The following is a 17592-nucleotide window of genomic DNA, read 5'->3' as shown; positions in this document are numbered from 1 at the left end:
ACTTTGGTATTGATAAATTTCTAGAAACCAAGAGAAGTATTTGAGTAGGACTCAAACATTTTTGGAATTCTATTTTATCTCATTTTCTTTATATATATAAAGATATATATATATATATATATATATACACGTTATATATATAGATATATATAGAAAAACCATATTTGTTTTGAACGTGTATATACATATATATAGATATATAAATATGTTAACAAAAGATATAATTGAAGTGTGGAGGATCCCGTTTTCAATTATTACTGTATATATATATTCGACAAAGAAATAAAAAGGTGAATATAGGTTTTGTGAAAACAGATAAGTCATACGTGAGTTTTTCTAAGAAAAAGGCTGAGAGTCTTTCGAAAGGTGTTTACCTATTTTGCTCACTGTACTGATTCAAGGTGTTGAATCGGATTTGAAGACGGCGGGTTCGTTTCGGTCTAGCAACCGGAGGGCTCGTGAGTTTCGTTCGTGGACGTGAGACGTACACGAAGATTGCATCGTTCGTGTGGATACCGTAGAGGCATGATCAGAAAGTTCGTGTTCGTTGTATGCTTCGACAGTACGAAAGGCGCGCTACAAGGGTAACTATTCTAAACCCATAATCGAATGTTGTTTTTAAACAGATCCTCGGATTAGGAATCGAAAATTTTTATTCTTCCGCTGCTTGATCGTTGTTCGATTCCTTTCACTTACTAATTATGAACACGTGACTGGATAGAACAAATGATATATCATTTTTTTATCCTATATATGTCACTTATTCATAACTAAGATATCATTGTGAATATATAAACCAACACTGTAAAATATCGTTTGAATTTACTTTAAAATACAAATTTAACACAAATGCATACTTGGATGGCCACGTGATATTTATTGTTTTCTCATTTCTAATGTAGGAAGTTGATGGGCATTTGCAATTTTTGCGGCAATGGAAGGGATTACTAAACTAAAAATTGGGAAGCAATTATTTCTTTCCAAGCAAGAGTTGGTGGACTGTGATGTCGAGGTTGTGAATGCGACTTGCGAAGGGAGGCTGCATTTGGGTTCATAAGAAACAACAATGGCTTCACCATTGAATATAAGTGCCCATATAAAATTGCAAATGGAACTTGTAACAAGCATGAATAGGTTGCATATGATGTTCGTAGCATAAGATATAAATAAGTTCCATTTAACAACGAAGAGGCACTGTTGAAGGCTATTGCAAAATAGCTAGCGGCAGTATACATTTCATTTTGTCTCTATCATTCTTTTTTTAGGTATTACTTCCATTTTTGGTACCAAACTTTTGTATCCGAAATAATTTATTCAAAATGGAATTTCTATATCGGGCAAATTTCATAAATTTTTTGAATATTGGATAAACTTGATTGCCATGCCTTTATTTGTCCCCCAATTTAAAGTTGATGCAAGACAAAAGCATCAATCTTGAACTTAAGCTTTAAGTTTACGTTAGTTGCTGCTTACTCTTGCTGTTTACAAATTACACCCTTTTTTATAAAAACTTCAAGATGTGTGTAGTGGCATGTGTTCGACTGGTAGGTTCCCCCACCTAAAGCACATTTGAGCGCTGGTTGATAGCATACCCATAAACCCTATGATGCTCTAGTCAGTATAGCATTTGAGAATAAAGACGATAATTAGATAAAAAGTATATGACGATAAGGGTTTTTAGGAATGATATAATTTTAAATGGGTGGTGTTCCAACTGTCGTCGTGTCGCGACCATCTTTGCTTTGAAGCTTATAGCTAGGGCCTTTGGCTTACCACTTTGGTAATGAGGTAAGGGCCTTCCCAGTTTTCACATAAATTTTATGCGTTAAGTTTTTCGTATTTTAGAATACACGTCCGAAGACCTAGTTGCCAACTTTGAAAGTCCAAGTGCGTGGTTTTTTATTATATTGCTAGGCTATCGTTAATTGGTATGCGGCTGTCCAACCGAGTGCTCATTCTGTGAGTTTGTCGATTGTATCAAGTGGTCGTTAGTTCTTACTAGTTGGCTTGCTCGTTTACCCATTGGTATCTGGTTGAGAGCAAGCCAACTTCTACCAGAATGACTACTTCAGAATCGTATGTGAGCGAAAATGGGGTTTCGCCCTTTGGAGTTCTTGTCATTGTGCGATATGACCATAATACTCCCAGGAGTATGTCTGCCCAAGCTCTCTTGACTTTCTCATGTCGCTTCTTCAAATTATTGATGAGGGTCCTATGGGATGCTTTGGCTTGCCTATTTTCTTGGGGTTAACGTGGTGTCAAGAAGTTGAGTTTGATGCTATTGTCGAACACGATGTCTTTAGGTGCTCCAAATCGACAAATGATTTTTTTTTTCCATACAAATTCCCTTACTTCGATATCTTTGACCTTGTGGAAAGCTTTGATTTCTTTTCATTTGGTGAAGTAATCTGTAAGTGCTAGCATGTAAATACATTGGTCTGGTGCTATTAGTAGCAGGCCAACTATATCCATTCCAAATATCATGAACAATCAGCGTGATGCAATGGAATTGAGCTTTTCTTGTGGGAGATGTGGAACCTTAGCAAAACACTAACATTTATCAGAAAGTTTAGCGTAATGTCGAATCCATCCTCATTGTGAGGTGGAAATACCCTACTATAGAGCCATGTGTATTAGGCTTCTTCCACTTGAGTTGTTGCCGCACTCACGCATATGGAGCTCGGCAAGGATGTAATCGAATTCTTGAGGGGATACACATTGTAACAAAGGACCTGAGTATGTTCTTTTGTATAGTTTTCTTTGATAAATTCTGTATGTGACTACTTTTGCTCTTAACTGTCGAGCCTCATTACATTCGTCAGTGTTTTGCTCTAGTCCTTTGTTACAAACACACACAATCATGCACTACGAATTGTGTGATATCAAACAATCATACAACTGCAATGGAAATTGGACAAGAAAACTTCTATACAAATATGGAGGCCATCTGATTCATTGATCTACGATGAAAACTTACGTGTAGATCACATGTTCTTATGCATTAATGTTCCCTCTCGGGGCTTGGCTTTGCTAGCACCCTAATTCCCATTCAAAGACTAATTCACCATAACTCTACCATACTCATTCCATAAATTCCACAAAAAGGAAACGGAATTGGAACTTAATACTTATTCTATGCTAATACGGTTTCACTATACATCCATAATTTTAGTGTCCATAATAGTCCATAACCAAGTGACATTCCACTTAGGCAAATCCACATGGCAAAGTCAAAATTCAAAATTCAAATCCCTAAAATCACTCTCATCTATCTTGAGATTTCAATTCTCTCTCTCCTCTCTTTCTCCCTCTCCTCTCTCTCACCCACATTCTCTCCCCCTTTTTCACGGGCAATGACGGATCTCCGTCGTCCGACCATCAATCCGATGGTCACTATTGTCAAAAGAAGCGTCTGACCCTAAGAGCAAAACCCAACCCCCACTTGCTGTCATCAATAACACAATCTATGATGACAGGTTAGTAAGCTTAGTAGCTTGGCAGGGGCTTATTACACTGTCAATGTAATAAGTCATTGGTGAACCAAATTCTTTCCAAATCAAAAGAATATTATTTTTTATTAAACAATAAAAAAGACAACCAAACAGTGTACAAGAACAAGACACAAAAATCACGAACTCTAATTTCTTCCACAGCCATTGCTATGAAATTTGATGCAGGGTGGCCGAAAAATAGAACAAGGTCTACCGAATAAGAACAATACTCTATACGAAGCTCACAAAATAGAAAGAAAAAAGAGAAGAACCTGAGAGAAGAAAGAGAAAAAAAAATAGAGTGATGAAAGAAATATGAAAAAGACAAAAAAAAATTATGAGGAGAGAGAAGGGAAAAGGTTGGGAAAAGTTGGTATGATTTTAATTTTAGTTTTTTCATTTTTTTATTTCAATCTAGTTGGGATGTCACCTATATGTACACTAAAATTATGGACATATAGAGTTTTTGATGATATTATAGCACTAGAAAGTTCCAAAAAAAAAAAGGAATTGAAACCAGTGCTTATTCTTTGCCAACAATGATTTCAAATTCGTATGTACCTTAAACCATTGATACGGGTGACCCATTTTAGAAGAGAAGAGTGTGTTTGTTTTAAAAAATTTTTAAATGTTTTTATTGACTACCAATATTCCACTATATGATGTGATCTCTGAAATGATGTGATAATTAAGTGACTGAAAGATAGAGTGCAATTTTATATTATGAATTATAATCAATCTTAAAAAATTAAATGTCATTCTTTATGAATTATTTTCCCTTAACAATAATTGGCACTTTCCACGTCATTCCATTACTCTTTGGTTGTCTGTGTGTAAACGTAGCCTTGTATGTGCGTGGACGATTCATATTTCATGATGTCAAAGAAGGTTAGTGCTTGATCGTGACACTGCCTGAGTCTCGTACACATGAATTTTGTGTGGACGAGGACTCATGGTCTCCTCTCCACAATTTTACAAGATCAGTTACACAGTCTATGATGATTCTCTAATTTTGTTTTTTTTTTCTTGGAAGAAACCCATCTATAAGATAAGATAGTAGCTTAACTGGTCCAGATTTTCTCTGCTTCACCTTTCACTTTCTTTTTCTTTTTTGTGAATCAAAATTTTTGATGATTTTGATTTTCTCTGCTTTACCATGGATTTGGGTTTACGCCAGATCATTTCCCTATATATATGACTCTTTTGGACTCTGAAACTGACTACATAGGAAATTAAGGTTGTTGCATAGTTCCTAGATAAGATCAGTGCCTTTGCTACCATGGATGACCACTCAATTAAAGAACCCCTTTTTTTCAGTAAAGGTGGGAAGAGGAAACCCCTGTTAGTGTTATTGGCCAAATGGGTTCTCGAAATTGTAATGTGGGCAGTGTTTGTTTCATGGGTTACCCTGATCTTTCTGTATCCTACACAATTTGGGAGTGATTTGTTTCAGAAATATGTTCAGGCAACAACTGGTACTGCTTTTGGGCTTACAGGTTTGTTACTCTAAACCTTTCTTATGTTGCCTCTTAATCACCAAATTTTTGGTCTCAATTTGATTCTGCAAAACTGCAGGAAGTATATTCCTGGTATTCAGTGGCCCAATTATTGTTATAGCATTTCTTGCTATAATCCACCTTATCATTTCAGGAGAGGAGAATTTCCAGGAGTATGTGATTTTTACCTTGACATGTTCTTTATAATCCCTTGTACAGTTTATGTCTCGAACTAGACTGGACATCTTATCTAATGTTTTTGCAAGGAAACAAGCTTCCAAACGTCCAAGTGTTCGCTTGTGGACATTTCCTGTTCTGGTAGATGGACCATTTGGGGTTGTTTCTGCAGCTGAAATTATTGGGATCCTCCTCTTTGCTGTGTATATTATCTGGGCTGTCTATGCTTACACAATGAGGAATCTGAGTCTTATATCCGAAGATGAATTTACTTCTAAATCGAGAAGGTACAGTATTTTGATTTATTAAGTGCAATTGTCATGAATTCCCTCCATAAATTAGACTATTAGTTGCTTACTCCAGATTTCATTAATTTAAATATAGTACAGGTAGCCAACTCCTTATGCTTGTTTGATTTCCCTTCCCTCAAAAAATTATGAATATAACCCCCGTAAGTTACGAGGTTTTCTGTTCTTGTTTTGAAGAGCTGGGATAATGAAATTGGCAAACAAGATGTTTTGCTTTGCTCAGTCTATGTACTGGGCCTGCAAATAAGAAGATTGATTACATAGTTCAAGCACTTCAAATTCTAGATATGCTGTAAATCTTTTTGCTCCTTGAGTATAGAATTTTTGTTAGATTCTTTACCTTTGCAGTTCTCGCAATCAGATAAATTTCTATCTATGTAATAAATTTTCCAAGTCCTAGCATGCTGCATGATGCTCTGTTTGTTTATACATCCACTACATTTATTTGATGAAAATAATGATAAATACCTTGGACTAGAATCTGCTTACAGGAGGGTATGTAATAATTTTTGACAATTCTTCAGCACTCAAGGCTGAGTGATAGAACGATAAACAAATGAAAATTTTTTTGCTCAAGTTGTCCACGGATATATCACAAACTAATTCAGGTTCCTTTAGTCATTACTTAGCCTGTTAGGCAGAAACATCTAAATCTATTTTTGCAGAAAAATTTACGTCTCATATTTTTCTTTCAGAAGCTTCAATAATCTACCTGCAAGCATGATATGTAACTCATTTCATTGACAAATGTGCATACAGCTATCAGCTGGTAAATTTTCTTGTTCTTTTTTATTAGATATTCTAAAATTGGCTCCGTTTCCCTAATCATATTTCAGCATCTGGTTGTTGGAACTCACGGGACTTCGCTTTGGTGCAATGGGACTATTTTGCCTGGCATTTTTGTTTCTCCCAGTTTCAAGGGGTTCCGTACTTCTCCGCCTCATAAATATTCCTTTTGAACATGCTACAAGATATCATGTATGGCTGGGTCATCTGACAATGCTGGTTTTTACTCTCCATGGGCTGTTTTATGTGATAGGATGGGCAATGGAGGGGAATCTACTACATGAGGTGAGTTTTATGATGATTTTGGACTGCATTGATTATAGATTCTTGTTCATATACATTGTAGCCAGTCGCTTCTTAGCATTGATGTATATACTTAAATGTGATTTGCCTATAACAATCAGAATATGATTGCCTATTTGTTTGCGAACCTTCCAGGCCTGACATTGCATATAGTTAGTTTCCCAATTTGAAGTATGCTTATTAAATGAATTGTCTTCTCTGCCGTCACAAACACAGGATGCCCTTACTACCGAGCTTGTATTTAATTGACAAAACCATTTTTACTTGTTTTCTGATGTACAAATCTGCATAGATACATGATCTCCTTAATATAGATGTGTACTTATGTTAGTGTATCAAATGACTAGGTAGGCCTCTCATGTTCAATCAATGAAGCCCTTATTCTCTGCAATGGTATTTTAGGTATCATGAAATTTATATTTCATCCCTCGGTTTTATAGTTGAAAAGTTCACTGTAAGGATTGATAAATTCATTGTATGAATTGCCAGAAAAATAGTAAACAAAAATAGAATCCTTTTCTTCTCTATTCTGCAAAATTTATTTGAGACCCCTTGGAGAGGTGCGTCTACTCACTGACCTTTCTAACTTTTTTCATGCAGATATTAGAGTGGAAAGATATTGGTATTGCCAATCTTGCAGGAGTTATCAGTCTTTTAGCCGGTCTGTTTATGTGGGTGACATCACTTCCCGGTGTCAGACAGTGGAATTTTGAGTTGTTCTTCTACACCCATCAACTGTATATTATCTTTGTCCTCTTCTTTGCATTGCACGTTGGCGACTTCATATTCAGTATGTCTGCTGGAGGAATATTTCTCTTCATGCTTGATCGGTTTCTGAGATTCTGCCAATCACGGAGGACAGTTGATATAATTTCAGCCTCATGTCTTCCCTGTGGAACTGTGGAGTTGGTTCTTTCCAAACCTGAAAGTAATGATAGCTCTTCAGAAATTTATGATTTTTTTGTTAACTTATGTGCGACATGTGTTACTGTTCCCTCTTTGACTCTGTAGATCTCCGGTACAATGCCCTTAGTTTTGTATTCCTTCAAATTCGGGAACTATCGTGGCTGCAGTGGCATCCTTTCAGTGTTTCATCTAGTCCGCTGGATGGTAAAACTCATCTGGCCATTCTCATAAAGGTTCTTGGGAAGTGGACGGAAAAGCTTAGAGGAAATATTATCAATGCCTCTGATGAGGCAAAACCTCAGGAGCTGCTTCTTCGAACTCATCCCAAGATCACCGCTTCTGTCGAGGGGCCTTATGGTCACGAGTTGACATACCATTTGATGTATGGATCTCTCTTTAAATCACACAGAGTAAAAATAAAGTTTGTTGTCAGTTTCGAAATTCAAATTCAGCCAAACAATTTAAATAATTCAATCATTTGAGAATCGAACCTGGCCATTTTCATTTTTCTTGCAGGTATGAAAATCTTGTATTAGTAGCAGGTGGCATTGGGATTTCACCATTCCTTGCTATCTTGAGTGATATTCTCCACCGTATTAGAGAAGGCGAACCTTGTCTACCGAAAAACATTGTGGTTGTTTGGGCAGTTAAGAAATCAGATGAGCTTCCTCTTCTTTCGACCATTGACATGGAATCAATCTGCCCATATTTCTCTGAAAAAGTAAATCTTGATATTCAAATCTACGTCACTCGAGAATCAAATCCTCCATTGGTAGGTTTCTTCATAATTTCAGTGCACAGTACTTGATGTGTTCTTTTCCCTACATGTTAAAGTTAATTGGCGTTCCCTGCAGGAAGAGGGTAATGTTCTTGAGATTAGAAGTTGTTCCATTTCTCCTTTGTCCAATGGATGTGGCATGTCAGTTTTGGTTGGTACAGGGCACAAGATATGGTCCGGCCTGTATGTTATTGCATCTACATTAGGCTTTGTTGTTCTTTTTGGTTTGCTGGATATCCTTTACATAAACCCACGTAAGATATCGACATGGTGGTACAAAGGTCTTCTTTTCCTACTCTGCATGGTTCTCGGTATGGTCATCTTCGGAGGTCTTGTAATTGGTTTATGGCATATGTGGGAAAGAATAACTGCTACAGAAGAAGAATCTAAGCATGATAGGGTAAAAAGTTACCAGCTGCCGTCTAATGAAGATGTGGTAAAGAAGGATATATCTCATAACGAGTCTACAAGTTCATCTGCTATTCAGTATGGTTTGAGACCGGACTTCAAAGGTATGCACTACTCAATTCTTATTTTTTACTTTATAGTGCTCATAAAGAGATCATCAGTATTATTTCTTGTGTTTCATTGATCATGTGTTTACATACGGACTGCTGAATTTGGTAGGAAAAAGATCAAAAAAAGAGTTCCGCATGATAAAATGTTCATGATAGAAGAGTAGCAACTAATGACATATAAGAACAGGCCCTGGTACACTGCTTTCGTATTGCCTCTCGAGTACACTCATAAGATTTGACATCTTAGATAACAGTAGCAAAGTCTCGAGTTTTCTTCAGTTTCACAATGTTAACAGATGCTAATATTTGCAGAAATTTTTGAATCATTGTCCAAGCAATGGGGAAATGTTGATGTGGGTGTGCTGGTGTGTGGTCCTCCAACTCTTCAGTCAAGTGTTGCCAAGGAAATCAGGTCACATAATATGAGGAGACAGAGCCCAGATCCAATCTTCCATTTCAACAGCCACAGCTTTGATCTGTAGGCATCAGCACTACCATTTTCTTCTTCAGACTGTGTATATTGTATGTTAGTAATACTTTTAGCGTGGGAGGGGACTCGAATCTTTCTATAGTTCCAGTCTACAGTGTGCGCTACTACGGGTCCTTATCTGTACTAAATCTGCACCTTTGACCTATATCTCAGAAAAATATATGGAAATACAACAAAATATAGTAATTTGAAATGTACATACTATGGAGGAGGCTTGTAGTCAGCCTCTCACCTTGGGTTGTTTACGATTTTTTTTTCCTGCATAAAAACATCTTCATGATCTAGCATGAAATATGAAAATACACAGAGGCTCGCAATTCGCAAATACGTAAATGTATGCCTGTTTGTGAGCAGAATAAGCAGAGCAAATCCTCTTCAATGGTTTTCTTTACTACCGACCTCTTTTAGGAAGAAAACAAAATTAGCACTTGTGGTAAGATTATGAATAAAACAAAATTAATAATTGTCCTTTAGGATGTAATCTTCTTTTAATTCTAATGGAGCCATTTGTGGATGGTTGTTGCTGCCCGGACTTGAAAGTGTTTTTTTTTTTTTTTACCCTAATTTGCATGGTAGTTGTAAAACTAAATGGTTATATCATTTGTGATCTGGAAGCCTATTTGAAAGTTATTTCAGTTTTCATGTTAACATGCTATATTTTATATGAATCCACAATAAAAATGTAAAAGTCACACACATGGTTTTTACAGTGGAAATAAGAAACAAACTAGGGTTGTGCACGGTTTGTTGAACTGGACCATTAAGGTCAAACCACTAAGTTTGTTGTAGATAAATCAACTTTTTAAGCACAAATTCTCGAGATGATAAATCTTGAATCTCCAACTCAAGGGAGGACACATAAGGAGAACGTTAACATAATTTCAATTACTAACCATCAACAACGCGTTCAGTAGTTAAGCATGCTTCTGCTAGAGTACTATTGGGATAGGTGATTTCCTTAGGAAGGCAAAGCCGTGCGGGCCCTATGTATCATTCGAAAACCGGATAACCCAAAGCGGACAATGTTGTTGATGGTATATTCACGAGTCTTGAAATAAGAATTATTGGGGGCTGTAGACTTGATTTTTGTATTATAATGAGTCTTGTAACTTTAATTGAGACTAATTAAAAATTACCTCCAACTCGTAAATCTTTGGTCTCAACTGAACCAATCTAACATGACACGGCTAATCGGACCTCTATTTTGAGGTCCTAACGGCTTTTAATTAGGATGTTATAGTAATTAGATGATGTATTTATGTTTCATTTAATTAGTTTTACTCTATGGTTATTTCTCATTGGTTTTGCAGAAAATGGGATTAAAGTAGCCAAATTGGATACATTTTCGAGTAGTGGGAGTGCAAATAGAAGACTAGTTGTCCAAACACCTTATTTGGACTTCAAGGGCAGAAAGGTCAAATCCTAAAGCTACAGCCAAATACCAAGTCACAAGAAAAGGTGTCCGGACACCCTATTTGGGTTGTCTGGACATCCATCCAACTTCAAGGGGCGAAATTTGAAGTCAATTAAAAATATGTTTGGACACCCTCCCTGAGCTGTTTGGACAGAGCAAAAGGTGTTCGGAAACCATCCTTGGTTGTCTAGACTCCCCTTCAATTTCAATGCAAAAATACAAGACAAAAGACAATTTGTTTGGACACCCGCCATAGGCTGTTCGGACACCTTGTCACGAGTTGCAATTTTCCGAATAGATTTTTAAGGGCTTTTTGGGTATATCTTGATTGTAACCAATGGGAGACAACTTTGTAAGGGTAGATAGGTATTTTTACTTATAAAATGAGGCCAAAAACCCTATTCCAAGGGTTTTGCCTCATTCATTCCATTACACAACATTGAGCCTCCATTGTAGTTTCTCTTTTTCTCTCTCTAGATTTTGCTTAGTTCTTGTGATTTTGATTGTAAACATTGGTTTTTCTTCTATAAAATTGATGTTTATCTTCATCATGATGAGTGGCTAAGTTTATTTTTTACTTTCTAGTCCCGAACGGTAGGTGCGAGGTTTTGATTGCTCAAGGTATGCTTTAAGAGTCGTAGCTTCGATCTCTCCTTTAATTTAGTGATAGTTGTGTGATTGGGTGTATGAGAATAACATGTTTGATTCTATTCTTGGATTGTCTAGTCTAGGGATTCAATTTAAATGTGTTTGATTGACAATTGTGAAAACTCAATGCATGATTTCCTTAATTAATTAAGGTTTCCATTGCATAGCTATTAATTATATTGATGATGGGGTTTTGGATTAATTATGGAATGTGAATGGGAGAGTTATGATTTATTGGTCTTTGAGTGTGAAACTAGGGTGTTAGCTAAGTTGAAGTCCAAGGGGGAACATTAATCCATAAAATTAGGTGTTTATCCCTTTGCGTTCATCGTATAGACCAAGAGGCTTGATGACCTCCATATAGGAATCGAAGTCTTACATCCAATTCCCTTTGCATATGCATGATTGATGGTATCGCACAATGCATTGTGTATGGTTGTGCGTGATTGCAATAATGCCTTGAGTATGAGAATCGAGTAGCCAACGGGACGGATTAGAGATTAGGTTTTTAATTGATTGTTTCAAATCAAATCTTGCTTAGTTTTGGTTACAAATTGGCTATGCTACCGAGTCATTCGACCATCTTTCTTACTTGTGTTGATTTTGATATTCATCGTATTTATTAGTGTTAGCGAGTTGTTTGCATTTCATTTACCACCAAATTTACATTGCTTCATTGTGGATATGATATCGGACTCACCGATTTTATTACTTGTCGATACCCTACACTAGGGGTAAGTAAACACACTTTTGTGACGATCAAGTTTTTAGTGCCATTATCGGGGATCAAACCCGGGTCACCCGCGTGACAGGCACAAACAAATTAACATTTCATTAAGTCAAGTAAATAACTCGAATGAAATTCAGCCCATGAAAAACTCCGTGTGTGGAAACTTTTGAAGGGTCCCAACTTGATTAGTTTTATTATGGAAAGCATCTTGAATCTTGATGATGTTCCAAAGCCCCTTTTTTTTATACCTACAAGCTTGCCACAATTTGCAAAAAAAAATACTTTATTAGTTTTTAATCAGTGTTAAAGGCTCATGATCAGTGAAATCGGCATAATAATTATTGACTATGATCGAATATATGTGTGTTTGTTTGTGTATAAGTCACCACGACCTGGATAACACTAACTCAACTTACAAGACTAATGACTTCTTCTTAGTTCCCTTTCTTGAAATCTGGGATTCACATGCTAGTTTAATGAAGCTTTGAAGTGCTTTCAATGTCTAAAAGGTATGAACAATGGATGGCCAAGTATGGGTATGCTGCGGAGAATGATAAGTGATTCAATATCTTTAAAGACAATGTGGAAATACTGACCCGAATAAACCTTACAAGCTAAGCCTCAATGTCTTTGCTGATAGACCAATGAAGACTTCAAGGCTTTGCATAGTGGACTTAAGAGAATAAATACGCCAAGATTAGTGAGAACAACACCGTTTAAGTATGAAAACGTGACTCTGTAGAGAACAAATAATATATCATTTTGTTTATACCCAATATATGTCATTTATTCATAGCTGAGATATCATTATGAATATATAAATCAAATTGTGAAAATCGTTTGAACTTATTTTGAAATACAAATTCAACACAAATGTGTAAATGGATGGCCTCATGAAATTAATCGTTTTCTCATTTGAAATGCATGAAGTTGCTGGGCATTTGCGACTATTGCAATTGTGGAAGGGATTACTAAATTGAAAATTGTAAAACTAGTATCACTTTTCGAGCGAGAGTTTGTGGACTGTGATGTCGAGGGTGTGAATACAACTTGCAAGGGTACATTCATCGAGGTTGCATTTGAGTCATAGTAAATAACAAGAGCATCACAACCGAATCCAAGTACCTATGTTAAGATGCCAATGGAAATTGTAACAAGCAGGAAGAGGCTTCTTATGATGTCAATGTAATGGATATGAACAAGTTCCATTTAACAACAAGGAGGCACTGCTGAAGGCATACATACGGGATCATGCCTTACAATTCTATTCATATGGCATACATATGGGATCTTATGACACCAATTTAGACCATACTATTACTCTAGTTGATTATGGGGTAGCTAGTCATAATACTATGTATTGGCTGTGATATTCCTAAAATGACCCTCATAATAGGAGAAGGCCACGTGGCGGAAAGAATGCCGGCAAGGCCATGGATGAAGTAGCACCGAAGGGTGTACTTAGGTTCTTAACCGAAGTATTCACCTCGGTACAACAAGGAATAAGGCACTTCGGCTCAACTGAAGTGCCCCTCTCGGTGCATAACAGAAGGGGCTACTTCGGTAAACAAGATTCAGTTACAGAAGAGTCGTACTCCCCCTTGGAGGGGGATACGGACGGAATTTATCATCCGAGAAACCCTCTGGAAAACCAATGAGAGAGAATCTGACTCCTACTATAACTCAAACACTTCAAACTCATATAGAAGGGGAACCTCTGCCCTCAGGTAAGCCATCTAACTCCTGTACTCTAAAATACTTACTGAGCAAGAGGCAACGCTCGAAGCAACGAGCCATCCTCCCAAGTTTAGTACTGTACTGACTTGAGCGTCGGAGAGGTCCCCCCAAGTACACCCTCGGGGCCCTACCGAAGCTTACGTTCGCTTCTTATGCAGGAAGGAAGGAAGAGACCACGTACCGAAGAATGAGAGATCAGTTATTCCTACTCAGTCTGACTTGGCTGATCCGTCTGATAGGGTAGACCTGTTTCAGACATCATCAGTTTGGCGCCGTCTGTGGGAAAGAAGTACACTTCCTTAAAGAAACTCACAATGGTCAGATCGAGAAGGAACGTCGCTTCTACTTCAGAAACAAGTCATCGAGTTGTTGACCATAATGATCCCGACCGGGGACAGGGTGATCACCCCCATCATGAGGAAGTAGAACACCATGGGGGTGCTGCTGACTGAACGAACCTGCCTAACCTACAATCTGGACCGTCCCAAGTACCCTGCACTCAGGAACAGTTCCAACAACTTTCCTAGCAGGTACAAATGTTGACTGAACTAATCATGAACCAGCAGTCACAAGCTGATCAGTCTGTAGGTCGGCAAGAAGTTCCCCCACAGAACGAAGAAATCCAGAACAATGAGAAAGTAAGAAGTTCACACTCCGGTAGGTCTAAGGAAACAACCCGGAGAGTGAACCCCGATGGTACTGTTGGAGAAAGTACTAAAAGGGGAACTACCTACAATGAAGATGTGGCCGACACCTAGATGAGATGAACAAGAAGATTGCAGCATTGCAAGGAGTGTCCCCAATGGAGGGAGTGTGGGACAATACGTTAACCCCCTTAGCTCCTGAAATACTTGAAGCTGAAATGCCTCGCTACCTTGTTGTTCCAAAACTGGAGAAGTATGAAGGGTTGACTGACCCCTGTGACCATATCCAAGGTTTCAAATCAATGATGGAGTGTCGGGGGGCAAATGCACTCATAATGTGTAAGATCTTCCCATCAACCCTTTTCGAGCCAGCAGGAACTTGCTTCAATCGATTACCAAGACATAGTGTGACTAGTTTTGGGGACTTGTCCGAAAAACTCGCGCTTCACTTCTCCGTCGCACGTAAGACGGCAAAGACTAGTTTAGACCTGATGAATCTTGACCATGAGCCTAGAGAATCACTTCGATCATTTCTGGCCAGGTTCAACAGAGCATGTTTGGAAATCCCATATGTCCAGGTAGAAGTAGCTATTTCAGCCCTGGTAAGGACGATAAGGGATGAAGCGTATGTATGTTCATTGACAAAGAAACACCCGAAGAGCATGGGAGAACTCTATGCTAGAGGAGATAACTTCATGCAGTCAGAGGACAAGATGAAAATTTCTCAGTTCTCTTCTTCCTAGGCCCCTGCCAAAAAAGGCTCGAGCGCCTTGGGAAAGACTGAGAAAGACTTACCCCCTCCAAGCAAGAAGCAAGGAAGAGTAGAAGGAAGGAGTGATAAGAGGAAGGATGATCAATCCAGCAGGAAGACTGACCAGGGTCCAGTCCCTAGGTATAGTTCCTACACTCCTCTTAATAATTCATTGCATAATATCCTTCTCGAAGTAAGCAACAGGGATATACTGAAGTGGCCTATGAAAATGAGGGCCCCAGTCGAAAAGCATACTTCGGATAAGTATTGTCTATTCCATAGGGATCACGGCCATGACACAGAAGAATGTAGGCATCTCAAGGATGAAATTGAAGGTCTCATTAGGAGAGGCTACCTAAAGCAGTTCACTTCAGATAGAGAAGAAAAGAGGAGAATAACCGATGGTGACGATAGGGATGACGACCGAAGAAGACAAAGAAGAAGGGATAGGTCTCCTCGTCACCAAAGGGGGACTACTGGAACAATTGGAGTAATTGTAGGAGGTTTGGTTGCAGGAGGAGAATGCTCCTCGGCAAGAAGGGCTTATTCTTTAATAAATGAAGTAAGTAAGGAAAGAAAGAAGCCGAGAAGGGATGAAGAAAAAATTACTTTCTCAGAAAAAGATGTTGAATGTATCCAAGACCCACATGATGATGCCCTAGTAGTAGAAGCAGTCATCGCAAACTTCACAGTGAAAAAGGTTCTGGTGGATAATGGTAGTGCGGTAGATATCTTATTCTATCATGCTTTCAAAGAGATGAAGATCTCAGAAGATAAATTGAAGAACTTTTAGGTTCCTTTATATGGATTCGTCGGGGAATCCATAATTCCCAAGGGAGTCATATCCTTACCAGTTACTCTGGGAACATACCCAAGAACGGTTATGCATATGATCGATCTACTTGTGGTAGATTTTCAATCCCCCTATAACGCCATCATCGGCAGGCCAATATTGCACAAATTTCGGGTGGTGGTCTCTACTTACCACCTCAAAATTAAGTTTCCAACTTCTAATGTGGTAGGAGAAGTGAGTGGGGATCAGAAGTTAGCTCGAATGATGTACTATACGGATTTGAAGGACAAGAAGAAGACCTCCCTATCAGTTGGAAGCTTAGATGTTCGGGAAGAAGAGAAGATACTAAAGCCCACACCAGCTGAAGAGCTTCTTCCCATAACCGTGGACGAAGGAACTGAAAAGAAGCTGTTCCTTGGGTCTCAGTTAAATAAAAAGTTAGCTAGGGAGGTAACCAAGCTCCTCCTCTCTAACATTAAAAACTTCACATGGAGTGCGCATGAGATGCCGGGGATTAGTAGAGAAGTTTTCTCCCACAGTTTGAGTATCATATCGGGAACCAAACCGGTCAAGCAGAAGAAGCGTAACTTCGCCCCAAAGAGATAAATCGCTATCAAGGAAGAAATGGGGAAATTACTTGAAGCTGGGTTCATCCGAGAAGTGCAGTACCCAGATTGGTTGGCCAATGTGGTCATAGTGAAGAAGGCAAATGGAAAGTGGCGTATGTGTGTTGATTTCACAGATCTAAACGAGGCCTGTCCTAAGGACAGTTATCCTCTTCCCAAAATTGATCAATTGGTGGATGCAACTTCAGGCCAGGAACGCCTTAGCTTCTTGGATGCTTATTCAGGGTACCATCAAATCAAGATGAACCCAAGAGATGAGGAGAGTACCTCATTCATAACTCCAGAAGGGACATATTGCTATAAAGTTATGCCCTTCAGACTTAAAAATGCTGGTGCCACTTATCAAAGGTTGGTAAACCATATCTTTGCTGATCAGATAGGGAAAACAGTAGAAGCTTATGTGGATGACATGGTTGTGAAGAGTAAAAGGGCTGAAGATCATCCTTCAGATCTTCAGAAAGTCTTCAACACTTTGGCTAAATTTCAAATGAAGTTGAACCCAGATAAATGCGCATTTGGAGTAAGCTCTAGAAAATTCCTTGGCTTCCTTGTCACCAGTAGAGGAATCAAAGCGAACCCAGAGAAGGTAGGGGCCATACTTCAAATAGAGCCTCCAAAGTCTCTGAAGGAGGTTCAGAGATTAATGGGAATAGCAGCAGCACTTGGGAGATTCCTTGCTAGGTCAGGAGATAGGTGCAGACCCTTCTTCCAGGCCTTGAAAAAGGCCAAGGAATTTCAATGGACTGAAGAGTTTCATAAGGCATTTGAGGAATCGAAGGAATACCTCGGACATCCTCCCTACGAACATGTCCAAAAGAAAGAGAAGTATTGTACTTATACCTTGCTACGACAGATCATGCAATAAGTGTCGTCCTTATCCGAGAAGAAGATAAAATCCAGAAGCCAGTATATTATGTCAGTAAGGTCATGATAGATGCTGAGACTCGCTATACTGAAGCGGAGAAGTTTGCTTTAGCCTTGGTTACTGCTGCTCGA

At 38.4% G+C, this 17592-nt stretch overlaps 2 protein-coding genes across 2 annotated transcripts; both read left to right on the top strand.

The window, feature by feature from the left end:
- Window positions 1-4364: 4364 nt before the first annotated feature.
- LOC119982031 (ferric reduction oxidase 7, chloroplastic-like) lies at window positions 4365-9498 on the top strand. The gene is made up of 9 exons (XM_038825188.1): window positions 4365-4987; window positions 5067-5160; window positions 5254-5451; window positions 6309-6543; window positions 7162-7489; window positions 7573-7849; window positions 7984-8239; window positions 8322-8757; window positions 9076-9498. The coding sequence occupies exons 1-9, from the start codon at window positions 4771-4773 to the stop codon at window positions 9243-9245; spliced, it is 2211 nt and encodes a 736-aa protein (XP_038681116.1). The 5' UTR covers window positions 4365-4770; the 3' UTR covers window positions 9246-9498.
- Window positions 9499-14318: 4820 nt separating this feature from the next.
- On the top strand, window positions 14319-15970 carry LOC119981854. The gene is made up of 4 exons (XM_038824996.1): window positions 14319-14493; window positions 14640-15055; window positions 15236-15739; window positions 15878-15970. Exons 1-4 carry the CDS (start codon window positions 14319-14321, stop codon window positions 15968-15970), a joined length of 1188 nt encoding a protein of 395 aa, XP_038680924.1.
- The last annotated feature ends 1622 nt before the right edge of the window (window positions 15971-17592 follow it).

The sequence above is a fragment of the Tripterygium wilfordii genome, chromosome 17, assembly GCF_013401445.1.
Source record: "Tripterygium wilfordii isolate XIE 37 chromosome 17, ASM1340144v1, whole genome shotgun sequence".
NCBI lineage: Eukaryota > Viridiplantae > Streptophyta > Magnoliopsida > Celastrales > Celastraceae > Tripterygium > Tripterygium wilfordii.
The sequence above is the reverse complement of the archived record's forward strand: the minus strand, read 5'-3'. Positions and strand labels throughout refer to the sequence as shown.